Here is a 14,076-nt window from a genome sequence, read left to right on the forward strand (position 1 = left end):
TAGAGTTCCTGTCTGTCTTACATAGTCTAAAGGACTGGTAATATTGAATCTATGCTATAAGATTTTATGAAGCACAATAGCTCTGCATTTATGCTTTGAAGAACTGATATGACAGTTTATGCAGTGTTTCTCAGGGAAGTGCAAGAAACTCCAGGACTCCATTTGTGTAGGTTTAGTGCTTTGAAGTAGCTTTAACACCTTTAAGGACCTGTATGCCCAGAAAGCCACCCCGCATGTGGGCACCATAGCAGTGTTTCTCAGAAAGTTGTACAGTTTTGAAAAAAGCCTTTTGAAATTCAAACCTCCATGATCTATAATATTAGACACCATTCAACGAAATGTCATAACTACTGTTTATAACAATGAGACAGTTAAAGATGAAACTGTAGAGGGAAGCGTTACCTAGAGAGAAGCAAACATTGGCTTATGCCGCAAGCTCTGGCCTTTGTCCAGACGTGTTCTCTTCCATTCCGTGTTAACTCCTGTCATCTTAGCATTTCTTTGTGAACAAATCCAGACATTTTGTAATGTGTGTCTCTTCTTTGTGTGTAGGTGAGTGTCAAAAATGTATAGCTGCTCTTTACTAAATATTAACATTCAATAATCCTTTTAGACTGTAGGAGAGAAGGAACCATCCATGTGTCTCGTTTTATCAGACAAGGATGCTTCAGCACAGGTAAAATCTAAACACTCCATTATTAAGTGAGGGCTTGGAACACTTCTCCTAAAAGCATAAAAGGCAATACAGGAAGGTGTATTTCCTTAATTACTTACACATCAGTAGAATGAATTTCTTTCTGAGACATGGAGTTTCACTTTCCTTTTAGGGTTGTTGCAGAATCTATTTTATTCGTACCAGTATGTTAAATATTCTCCCAGGAACATTCATGCTGAATCCCATTTGTTTTACTTTTATTAATAATGGTAAGTTTTCTACAGGAATTTCTACGGGAATTTCAGTCTATTACATTTTTTTGGAGGGTGCTTTTCCTCTCTGTTGAAAACACACTGTGATTAACAGCCTATAAATAAAACTTGTCAGAGGCAGGTTGATGGATACAAAGTACACTCATTGCCATCTCTCCCTCTGTAACCACAATTCAGAGAGGGTGTTTAAATATTAATTTATTATTTATTTATTTTCTGTTGGAGTATAGTTGCTTCACAATAAATATTGTGTTAGTTTATACTGTACAGAAAGTGAATCCGCTATACATATACATATGTCCCTCTTTTTCAGATTTCCTTCTCATTTAGGTCACCACAGAGCACTGAGTAGAGTTCCCTGCGCTACACAGTAGGTTCTCATTAGTTATCTGTTTTATACATGGTATCAATAGCGTATATATGTCAATCCCAAACTCCCAATTCATCCCCCCCATTTCCCCCCTTGGTATCCATACGTTTTTCTCTACGTCTGCCTCTATTCCTGCTCTGTGAGTAAGATCACCTACACAACTCTTTTCACATATATTAATCAATATATGATATTTATTTTTCTCTTTCTGACTTACTTCACTCCATATGACAGACTCTAGGTACATCCATGTCTTCAGAGAGTTTTTATTAGAACCATGTAGATGATTCCTAGTACCCACCCTTGTATCTCAATAAGTGTACCCACACAAAAATCCAGTTTTCTTTTCCTATTACAGACCCTTTCTCAAATATGATAGGCCTGCCTCTGCCTTTTGCCGTTTTTTAAATGTAGTTCTCCTTCTCCTCCTCCTCATCCTCCTCCTCTGCCTCCTCCTCCCTCTCCCCTTCTTTCTTCTTCTCCTTCTTCTTCTTCAGCTTCTTCTTCTTCTTCTCCTTCTTCTACTTTTTTGTCCACAACTTGTTCCATCATTACTGTCAATATTTGTTTAGTATTCAATTACAGTGCTTGTTTTGGTTCTGACATCATTGCTCACCCTTCACAGAATTTCTTCTTTAGGTTTTCTTTAGACTGACAGTTAACATGCAAATGGGGATTATAGAATATATAAATTATATTCTTTATGACTTATAGGGCAGCATTATAGTTAGTTTATGAAAAAGAATTAGAATATAATGAAGATTGTTTAACTGGTCATAGCTGCACATGCATGACTGTCCGGGAAATGCTGCCAAAGAGAATCATCATTCACTGTGAACAAAATTTCTTTTGAACTTTCTATGTAGTCAGATTTCACACTTTATTCCTTTTTTAATAATTGTCATTGAGGCATCCAGAATCATTACAGAGGTGAGTCATGGAGAGCAGTATGAGGATTCACAGTTGAGATCTTTTAAGTGTCCCATGGCCAGTGCCCTCATGAACTAGTTTACAAATGTGTTCTTTGTTGACCAGTGGGTTACTGGACCTTCAAAAATCTAAGCTATACATTGTCTGTCATTATATTACTTAAATTGAGGACATAGCAGGAGCTCAGTAAATGTGTGATGGCATTGAGAATACATTATATTTCTCACTACAAATAGTATCTAGTCTTCACCTTCTTTCTCTCATATGTCTGTTCAGCTATCCAAACATTTTTGGAGAGCTGTAACTAGAACTGAGAAGCGACTTAGATCTAGTAAACATACACATCAAGCTCAAACCCTTCCTGGTATCTTCTTGTCACGAATATTACTTCTGATGTCTTGACTGCCAGAGTAAAACATACATCTGGTAATATCAGGAGTTCAGAGTCCGTATTATCATTCATATCTACTTTATCTTCTTTTTTAAATTAATTTTTTATTACTTATCTATGTTATACATATCAGCATATATGTATATGTACAATCTCTCAATTCATCCCAACCCACACCACCCCTGCTTCCCCCTCTTGGTGTCCATACGTTTGTTCTCTACATCTATGTCTCTCTTTCCACCTTGCAAACTGGTTCATCTGTATCATTTTTCTAGATTCTACATATATGCATTAATATACCATATTTATTTTTCTCTTTCTGACTTGCTTCACTCTGTATACCAGTCTCTGGTCCATCCACATCTCTACATCTACTTTATTTTTTAACCCCCAAGCAGTCATTTAATACAATTATCTGTACCTCAGTCTCTTTAAAACCCTGTTATTATGGCACAAAAACTGATTTTGATTAGGCACATGGATCCTGTGCTCTCAATACAGAGCTTCCCTTGGCAATTTTTGTACCTTGAAACACGTTCATATAGGGAAGGGATTCTCTCCTTATAAAAGGCCAAAGTTGCTTCTGAAAACTAGGACAAACCACCAAGAAGAGAGGCAGCGTTATACCCTAGGAGAGTGGCTACAGCAGTAGGAGTCAGTACTGTGAGAAGCAAAGAAGAGCAATGTTACACTGCAGGCATGGGCCACGGGTGCATGTGGGATGAGATGATAGGAAAATGCTGTGAAAGAATAACACTTTCTATCTTTATCATTTTCAAAGGGCAACCGTCTCTCAGAGTTATGGCAATTCCGAACAACAGCAATGCCAGCCGTTTCTTCTTTTTTTATTTATTTATTTATTTATTTTTATTTTTTTTATTTTTTTTATTTTTTTATTTTTTTTATTTTTTTATTATTATTATTTTTTTATTATTATTATTTTTTTTGGGGGGTACACCAGGTTCAATCAACTGTTTTTATACACATATCCCCATATTCCCTCCCTTCCTTGACACCCCCCCTTGAGTCCCCCCCACCCTCCCTGCCCCAGTCCTCTAAGGCATCTTCCAACCTTGAGTTGGACTCCCTTTGTTATACAACAACTTCCCACTGACTATTTTACAGTTGGTAGTATATATATGTCTGTGCTACTCTCTCGCTTCGTCTCAGTTTCCCCTTCACCCCCCGCCCCCTCCCATACCTCAAGTTCTCCAGTCCATTCTCTGTATCTGCTTCCTTGTTCTTGTCACTGAGTTCATCAGTACCATTTTTAGATTCCGTATATGTGAGTTAGCATACAATATTTGTCCTTCTCTTTCTGACTTACTTCACTCTGTATGACAGATTGTAGTTCTATCCACCTCATTACATATAGCTCCATCTCATCCCTTTTTATAGCTGAGTAATATTCCATTGTATATATATGCCACATCTTCTGTATCCATTCATTTGTTGATGGGCGTTTCTTCTTCATACTGATGGATTTCCCAGGACTGGAGACTGCTCATTGCTGGACAGTGATTCCTGTCTGCTTCATCTACATTCTCTCTTTGCTGGGCAACATCACCATACTGTACATTGTCAAGACTGTGCCCAGCCTCCACACCCCCATGTACCTCTTCCTCTCCATGCTCTCAATGGCTGACCTGGGCCTCGCAGCTTCTACACTGCCTTCCATGGCAGCCGTCTTTCTCCTGAGCCAAAGGAAGGTGGGAGCTGCAGTCTGTTTTACACAACTCTTCTTCATCCACACATTCTCAGTAACTGAATCAGCTGTGCTGTTGGCCATGGCTTTTGACCGCTGTGTGGCTATCCGAGAGCCCTTACGCTATGCCACCATCCTCACCACCAAGTGCATCAGGGCCATTGGGCTGGCCAGTGTGATCCGTAGTGCTGCCCTTCATCTGCCGCTGCCCGTCCTCCTTGGAAGACTGCGGTTCCAGCCTGTGAATGCTCTGTCTCACTCTTATTGTGTTCACCCTGATGTTCTAAGGCTGGCCAGTTCCAGCACTCTTGTCAACAGTGGCCTTGGGCTCTTTGTCATGCTCTCCACATTGGGGGTGGATGCTGTCCTCATTCTCCTTTCCTATATGCTAATTTTGAAGGCAGTATTGAGCATTGTTTCCAATGCTGGGAGGCTGAAAGCCTTCAATACTTGCATTTCTCATATTTGTGCTGTACTATTATTTTATACCCCAGTGGTCAGCCTGTCTATGATCCATCGCTTTGGGAAAAAGAAGCTTCCAGCTCAGATATACATGCTTCTCTCCTATCTGCATTTTCTTGTACCTCCAATGCTCAACCCAATTGTCTACAGTGTCAAAACCAAAGAGATTCGAGTATGCGTTCTGAAGATGCTCCACCCCAGAAAGTGCTGAGCCACAGCGATAAAATATTGGTTATGATAGTCAGCCTATTGTCTGAAGACGTCTCCGAGAGGAGGCAGAGAGTACCTTCCATCTGATCTATCAATTGATTCTTCAAAAACACTGACCTAAATACATTACGGTATTTTTCAATCCATCAAAACAGCACCTACTTAATTAAAAAAAAAAAGCAACAAAGAAAACGTTTCATATTTGGAAAAGTCATTATCAGTCTGTAAAAATCTCAGATTATTACAGAGAAAACTGACAACTTCCTGAGAATATCGTTTTCATGTGAAAGCAAGCAAATTAGAAGAGCAGGATTCAAAACATCTAATATCGTAGAAGATATCTAAGATCTCTTCCAGCTAAAAACATAGAATCATACAAAATTAAACTTAAGAAGGCCTCACTTGGTTGTGCTTTCTGAAAATTTGGCAAATATGTGAAATAAAAATATGTCTTTCTTATGATTTGCATGCTATCTATAGATGTGGGTTATATTGAAAAGTGTAAACAAAGTAGAATACTTAAAAATTGAAGTGCATTTAAGGAAATAAATGCATTAGTTATAATTATAAAGTGAAGTGTGTCACAATATGACTATTATACAGCTCAGTATTTCTTTAAGCTCCATGACATATGAAGAGTGGACACAGCCTCCAATATTCTTCAGCCTTCTGAATGTAGTTAAAGCACTGCTCCTCACTTCCTAATAGATACATGGGATAGTCTGTGCCCTCATAATGTATGCTGTTATAGTCTTTGAATGATGAATACGATATACAACTGAATTTCTCTGACTTTGAAGGGAGATTTAAAAAAGAGGCAAAGTTGTCATCCTGCAAGGCCATTTGTATGAGAGTTGACTAGGCTTTCCTAAACAAGTCAAAACTGGAGTGATTTGTTCATTTTGTAATGGTCTCTTCATTTTTGGACCAAATCCTTAGCTAACTTCTTTCATAGAACTGCGCTATTACAAACATAATCAGTACTAATCACGTCTGTCATTCATGTGCTACTACTTTGTGTCAAATTGTATTGTACTTATTCATTGGGATGGAAAAGAGAAAGGAGAGCTGTTACCAATATTTGATTTTTCCCTTATAGAGTCATTCATTTAAATCGTATTTATGCATCTATGCTGAATCGCTTCCTATTCAAAGTATAAAGAAAGCAAATTGGAATATCACTTGTTCAATGTGAAAATTTAAATCATTAGGGGAACCAGGATTGGAAACATAATTCTCCAATAAATTACGGTGCTTTGGTGGCAGGCAGCACAGATTAGAATGAAGACACAAAGAAGGCTGGGTCCATTTCATTGGTGGGATATCAAGAGACATATCTCTGAAGTGATGAGTTTTAAGTAGAGATTAGAAAAATGAAATATTCAATATGGCAAATAAAGCCTTTCTTGACCTGACTTCATCTCAATAGATCCTGCATTCAAGAAACACAAAAATAGTTAAGTGCCCATGAACACATGTAGTTTCTAGCATCTGACCATTAGTTCATCCTGTAACTCTGTCTGAAACTTCCAATGCTCTTTCCCTTTTGACATCCCTGTACTGCTCCTCACCCCACACATATAGGCCTATTATCAAGGCATTGAAGATACCTGTTGTTACCTTCCTACCACACTTTCTATTAGGTTAGCTAACCCTTCTCATGATCTCATGATACCTCATGCATGTTTTGTCTTTTGGGTTTTTTTGTTGTTTTTGCTGTTTTGTTTTGGTTTGGTTTAAACTTTATTGCAAATATATTATTAAATGAGCCTCTTCATAGATTTTCTGAAGTTATCTTCAAATCATGAAAAATATTTCTTTAACGAATAAAGTTGTACTAAACCAATGAAAAATGCTTGCTATGAGCCTTTATAGAATTGTCATTATATACCCTAGATTAAAGAAATATTATTATTCTTGGTCAATAGTTTTAATTATTTTCACTAACATTATATTTTAATTTTAACAGCTTTGAGATATAATTGACACATAAAAATTGCACATATTTACAGTGTACAATTTGATAAATTTGGCATATGTATACACCTATGAAATCATCACCGCAATCAAGATAATGAACATATCCATTACTCCCAAAAGTCCCCTGTTGCTGTTTTGGACTCCCCTAGTAGCTTTGCACACCCAAACTGTCTCAAACACTGAGATGATGTTTTTTTTTTTTACCACAGATACGTTTACATCTTTTTATAATTTTGCATAATTGTATTCCTAAACTATATGCTCTTTTCATTACTGGTCTGCGTTTTTCCTCTCAGCATGCTTATATTGAGATTTATCCATGTGGTTCATTTATTATTCTTTTTCATTGCTGAAGAACACTTTGTTTTATGGATATACCCTGATTTCCATTATGTAGTAAATTACCATGTAAAGAAATTATTAAATTAGAATAATTATATTTATTTTTACATTTACTCATGTAATACTCTGTATTCCTTAGCATATGTCCAAATTTATATCTGGTATATTTTCTTTCAGTCTGAAAACTTTAATTTTTTATTCTAAAATTTTACAAGATTAAGATTATAAATTGCAGGGAGAATTTTCTTACACCACTTTAAACATATTATTTTTTATTTGTTAGTTTCTTACACTGTCAGTGAAAAATTTAGATACCATTATCTGCAATTTATTTTCTCATCATCTTATCCCTTACTACATAAACGTAGCTTTAAAAGCATTAATCCCTACTCCTGCCAGGAAAAAATTTTTGAACTCATTTACAATGTTTTTGTGTAGTTCTTTTCATCTTTAAATTTATAGTGCCCAGTCAAAACACCATTTTCTAAAATTACAAAAAATAAAAAAAAAAAGGATAAAAATTACTTCCCCCCTTTCCCCTCATGTTCTCCAATGAGATTATGTCATATGTTGGTAATACAGGTGAAATATTTTTTCACAGTTGGCCATCCATCACGAGATTCCCTAACATTTTTTTTTTCCTTTTTTTGTATTTCCATACAGCAAAGTTTACACTTTGTGGCTTACAAGTCTATGAGTTGACAAAGCATATAGTTGTGTTCAAAAAAGCAAGTGGGGGAAAGATGGAATGTACCCCATAGTGCTGAATTACATATATATACATTGTAAAATTATATACACATGACTGTCTATGTCCATATTTTTCTATGTGTCTGGACATATTTATCATAGCTGTTTTAGAGCTCTTTTCTTCTAATTCTAGAATCTCCATACATCTTGAAACTTTCTATCAGCTGTATTGCTTTCTTCTGATTATTTTTCTAGGTTTTTATTTGTCTATTTTTTATGTGCCCACGGGCACTGTAGGTAACACATTATTGAGAATCTGGGTCATTCTGTCTTACATAAGGAGAGTCTGATTTGACATGGCAGGCTGTTAATTTATTGGTGGATCATGCTGATGGTTTTGCATCTTAGTTTTGGGGTTTTTTCAGGCAGATGCTTATTAGCCCTTACTTTGGGGTTACAGTAGTCTCTTGTGATTGTCTCCCATTCACTCCATGTCTGAGAGAGAGAGAGATTTCCACCCTAAGGTTATGGGGATGGGTGAAAGCATGGCACTTGACATTGGAAATATAAGACTGACAACAGTATATGAGCCACAGGTACTCCCAGACTGGGAAAGGAGGACACTGCTTGCCAGGCAAGAGGCTCACGGGGCTGTACTCGGAAACAGAGTGGACAAGCAGGGACTATGGAAGGCAACCTCTATAGTAACAAGAAGGTGGGGTTACCCTTCTTGTTCTCACAGAAGAATTTGAATGACTTGTTTAAATAATTTCACGGGCTGGCAAGGAAGAGAAATCCATTAGTTGGAGTGCAGCTGGCTTGATTGTTTGGGGAATCAGCTGGGAGGAGAGCCTTTTTTGCTGAATGTGGGGCATACCTGGTAAGACCAGGAAAACTCATGATTAGGCTTTTTGATGCACGCACTTTCAGATGCCCAGGTAGCACATGATACTGAATCTCAATTTTATGAAACCAAAAACCACACCATATACTCCTATTCCTATGGCATGGTCCTTCTAGGGTTTCAAATCAATGTCAAAGGTATTCAAAGAGATCTTTCCATTCTCTCTTGTTGAAATTTCACTGTGTCCTAGCACTATAGGAATTCCACAATCTCCACTCAACTTACAACCCACCTTTCCCCCTCAATTATTTTCTCTGCCAGCTTTGTGGAATCTTGCCTTGTGAAATTTGGTGAAAATTAAACACATAGGCAGATTTCTAAGACTCCCTCCTTCTGCAACTTCTTTATATTCAGTAGATGTCCCGAATTTTGACCCATCATAGCCTCTGAAATCAGTTTTCTCTTCTCTTTCTCCATTAAGAAGAGAACTGAATTCACCTTCCTTGTCTGAGCTTGTAAATTGCAGTCAGGCAGAAAGCCCATATGAATATGGAGTTCACCTCTTGTTTCCTTTATCACAAGGAATCACAGATCTTCGCTGTCTGTTTTTCAGTGTTTGATATATTTTACATATCCTGACCAGAGTAAGATTTGTTTATTTGTTGGAGTAAGTTTAATATCCATTATTTCTTCATGACATATAACGTTGAGTTGGAAAACTTTTTGAGACTCTATTTTTCTGCATTCACACTCAAGGGTTTGACAAATAAGTGTGCCCCCCAAAATGGAGCTGTTGTTTTGTTTTCCATCTATACTGTGAAACAAAGAATTTTACAAAACGTAATTTTATAGTTGTATGAATTTTCTCCCTTTGTTTCCAATGCTGCAGCTAAATTTATAATTTCTATTTAACTACAGAGATATGTCCTCAAAGCTGGAGGGCATTTTATTGAACATTTTAAATTTCTGCTGCAACAATAGGAAGTTTCATTCTTGCATTTGTATGAATATCATTATCATATGACTTATTAAATGTTTAACGTGTGTTTTTAAAAAAAACAGCGATTTGTACATATTATTACATTAAAAACTCGTTATTATGAAATAATAATCTTATGAAAATAACAGATAATTACTTGAATACTTGAATAACAATAAACATTGTTTTAAGTTTTTTTAATGGCGTACCTTATTTAATCCTCAAAAACATGGTGATTTAGCTCCTTTCACTATTACTAATTTCACAGATGAAGAAACTGAGTCAAAGAGAAATTAAAGAACATATCCAAATATTCTGAGCTATTAAGTGACAGAGCTGAGATACAAACCCACACAGTATAACCTCAGGGCCATCGATGTTACTCATACATCCATTACCTCACAATGGTAGTAATGTTATTATGTTTTACAGACATGAGAAATGAGGCTCAAAAGCGCTTGTGCAACTTATACAATTACCAGTGAAGACCATTTTCAGCTTCCTGATGTTGAAGTTTGTCTTCTCAAACAGACCAGTTGCTTTTTAATCACAATATAAGTGGATTCAGTAACTGAAAAATTCAGACCTGGGCAGATCCAAAGGCTTTCCAATCACAACAGAGTCTCTTTATAGCCCGTTGCAAAAGTTGTTTGGCAGTGACATGGTTAAAGCCAGTTGCTTCCCCAAAGCCCAGAGTATTCATCAAGGGAGGATATCCAGAAATGTACCTTGGAGTGGGATGAGAAGCGTTCTCAGATTTTGTCTCCTTGCGGTTAAGTCAACAGCATGGAGTTTGGAGCAGAAAGGAGTCATTTACCAAGGTTCCTTATTAGTGCTCGTTTAAGGACAGTGTTAATACGTTCTGGGTTAAGACCCTGAAAAAGGACAGCATATTGAAGATTTAGAGGAAGAAAGAGGACTTTTCATTTTCAGATACTGTCTAGGAGCTATTGGATAGGTTTCCTGAAGAATTCCTCAAAATTGCTATCACAACAGATAAAACTAATTAAATGGGCAAGTAGGAGCTGGCAACTCACCATCAGAAGCCCTCTGTGTCTTAAATACAGCCTGATATATGCGTACCTGAATTTATAGGCAGATGGATTCTATGCCCCTTAAGGAAGACAAGCTGAAATGAGGAAAAGTTTGAGGAACAGAATGGTATGGGGGTTGATGGTTTGTGAAGACAGTTTGAAAAGACGGTCTGTTTCTCCTTGCAAGATGGAAAGGAGCAAAATGATGATGTGAATTGATAAGCCTAGGGTGATCAAGATTAACTGCAATTATTTCTAAATCTTTGGAGAATCACCTTTGAAGAAGCTCCTTGTATTCTGAGCATGGTAAGTAAATTTAGAAAAATTAAAGGATGGACAAATATTAAGTATTATTTACTTTCTAAGTACTTTATAGAATACTAGGAACTCTTCCATCCACTGTCTTAGCCTATCATCAAGTAAACCTATGAGACTGGCATACTATGAGAATTAGTACAATTCACCCATTTCCTTTCTTTAGGTGATGCGAGATGTGAAATCAGCATAGTATATGTGAGTGTATGCATGCAGTGTGACAGGAGAATTCTTTGTGAACATGAAACCCATTCCCTGATTATTTTCTATTGCTATCATGGCAGAATATTCTCTCTGTGCTATTAATCTGAATCCTAATGTGGTTGCAGAAGAAAATAAGTATTGTTGTTAGGAAATCCAGCATGGCTTCCCACTTTGTCTGCTTCATGATGCCACAGATTTTCACCTGATTGGAAATCTGCTGACAAGATGAAAGGAAGAGTTCCTATAAGGAAGAAGCTTGTAGTGCATTCTTAATTCTTGGAGAAATAGCTCTTGCTTAAGTCCAAGTTTTGCCCAAGTTATTTTGTTTGCTTTTTTATTTATTTTTAGTGTTTTGTGCTGAGGCCTGAACCAGAAACAGGCACCCAGACTTTTCAACTATGTTATTCTGCAATATCACTAAATCCTTTCACCCAACAAGTATTTCTTTAAAAAAAAGAAAAAAAAACTAGAAAAATCATCACATACAAACACATGCACACACAAACACAAAACTCTTCCTCATCTAGGCAGTCAGCTTAGTGCAATACATAAAAAAAAAGTAAAATACATTCTACATATATAAGCATCTCAATGATTTTTTTCAAAGTTCCATTTTCTTAAAGACTAAGTATGTGAAATAATGTCATCAATCCTGAGTCTGCTTACATTATGGGCATTCATTGTATTTTTACCTCTATATGTGAAACCTGTGGGTAAAGTGAAGGGTCTTTCAGTTTGTTAAAGCAATGTTAAAGGTTTTTCTCTAATTTTAAAGAAACTGTGCAGGGTGAAGATAGGATGGAGCATTCACAGATAGCAATTGAACACTTAATTTGAATGTACAATTCTTCTCACTCAATGTCTTCAAACATTTCTTCACCTTATTTCACATTTGCTCCATCTGTCAGTAATTGACTAAAAATTCATAAATCTATATGTAAAAGAGGTAAAAGAGCTTGTTCAGTTTCCTACAGCAGCAGAACTTAGTGGACAGATTATATTATTAACATTTTGATACTTTTCAAATAAATATAAAAAACATAGTATCCTTATTTATTATAATTGCCATATGCTTTTTTGATCTTTAATGATCTATAGTAAAGTCATTTGGTGCATCCCAATCAGAGAATCTGTGTCTGTGACTGCGTGTCCTTGTTGACCCCATCTGTCTTAACTCCTAACTTTTTCTTCTCCCCCACTTCCTTGTTTTAGTGGGACGACAACAGCAGTGCACTCATCAGTTTATCAAGCAATACTATTACTGACAATGTACTCCAGTGACTCTCAGATTTGATTTGCATCAGAATCACCTGAAGGATTTTTTTTAAATGCCTTAATTCTGAGTTTCAACCCAACAAACCATTAGTCCGTAGGTTTGGGATGGGAATTAATAATTTGTACCTTTACAAGTTGTCGTGCGCTGCTGATAGCACTAGCCCAGGGTGCACTTTCAGAGCCACCTGCTGTATGTTCAGCACAGAAGAGAACATCACCCCAACCCCTGAAGCCCCATCAAGTGGGATGTAGTATTCTTAAGTGATTATGTTGGTTCTAGAAAGTTGTCTCTGTTGGCTTATCTCTCTTATTCCTATCATAATTCCAGCTCTAGTAGATATCTACCTCCTAGTTTACTTGTGTGCTAATAACATGAGGTTTTCCCTGATGCATCTCTACATATCCCCTACCCATCATTCAACCATGTACACACAGATCTCCAACTTTCTTGTTCCTTTTTGCCATTTTGCTTTCTCCAATGGCTCCCTCCTCAGAGAGTTTTTACCTAAATTCTCAGTCTAAAATAGCACCTCCGTCTCTCTCCACATGGTTTATTTTCTTCACATATGTGAGATAATATGGGCTCATGCTTCCCTTATTATTGAGATATTATTATTTTTCATGGTTCTATTTCCTGCATCTAGAACATTGTTTCAGGCAGTTTAATTATTGAATGAAAATGCAGGCCTCTAATCCGGTGGTAATAAAGTAGATTACGAGAGAAAAACTAGAAGATGCCATCATGAAGGAACTTTTAAAAAACAGGAATTCATGGGAGTTTTTAGTTTACTTTGATGTAAGGATAAGGTTTGTGAGTGCTTTGAGTCTGTTTGTTAATAGCTAGCATTTGTCTTCAGCCACAAGCAACAATATCCAGAATAAAAAGCACTGAGTCAGACAGAGTTATTTCCAGTCCTGGATCCTCCTTTTATCCTCTATGTAAATGTGGCAAAGTTACATACTTGAATTCTTAAGTTGCTTAGTCTGGCAAAACTGATCTGCTGCCTTCCGAAGTTTGAATTACTTTAAAATGGTATGTGTGAAAATATACTGTAAAGTTCTTTAAATGAAATAAAAAAGTAATGAATTACACTTACACATTTTTACCTGCAGAAGGAAAAGTGACAGAATTCACAAGTATGTGGCGCTACCTTTCAAAGAGAGAGTAATCTTGGATTGCATTTCTCATGACATAAAAAAGGAAATGTGATAAAATAAAGAAAAAAACATTGATGTCATCTGAAAAAACGAGTCTGTGAATATGTTTAAGTAAGATTCCTCAAAATTAAGTCACCTTTTCTGTTATGATGCTTTAGTGTTTTGTATGTCTGGAAAACTCCAGCAATCTCCTTCCTTTGTTTGAGATTAGGAGGGAAGGTGAAAAAGCTTTCAAACTGAGTTATTTTTCACTGTGTTCT

General features: G+C 36.5%; 1 protein-coding gene across 1 annotated transcript; it reads left to right on the forward strand.

Moving 5' to 3' along the window:
* Positions 1-3,419: 3,419 nt before the first annotated feature.
* LOC130860832 (olfactory receptor 51G1-like) lies at positions 3,420-4,996 on the forward strand. The gene is made up of 2 exons (XM_057749384.1): positions 3,420-3,465; positions 4,095-4,996. Exons 1-2 carry the CDS (start codon positions 3,420-3,422, stop codon positions 4,994-4,996), a joined length of 948 nt encoding a protein of 315 aa, XP_057605367.1.
* Positions 4,997-14,076: the final 9,080 nt, after the last annotated feature.

This window comes from Hippopotamus amphibius, chromosome 9 (assembly GCF_030028045.1).
Source record: "Hippopotamus amphibius kiboko isolate mHipAmp2 chromosome 9, mHipAmp2.hap2, whole genome shotgun sequence".
Taxonomy (NCBI): Eukaryota; Metazoa; Chordata; class Mammalia; order Artiodactyla; family Hippopotamidae; genus Hippopotamus; species Hippopotamus amphibius.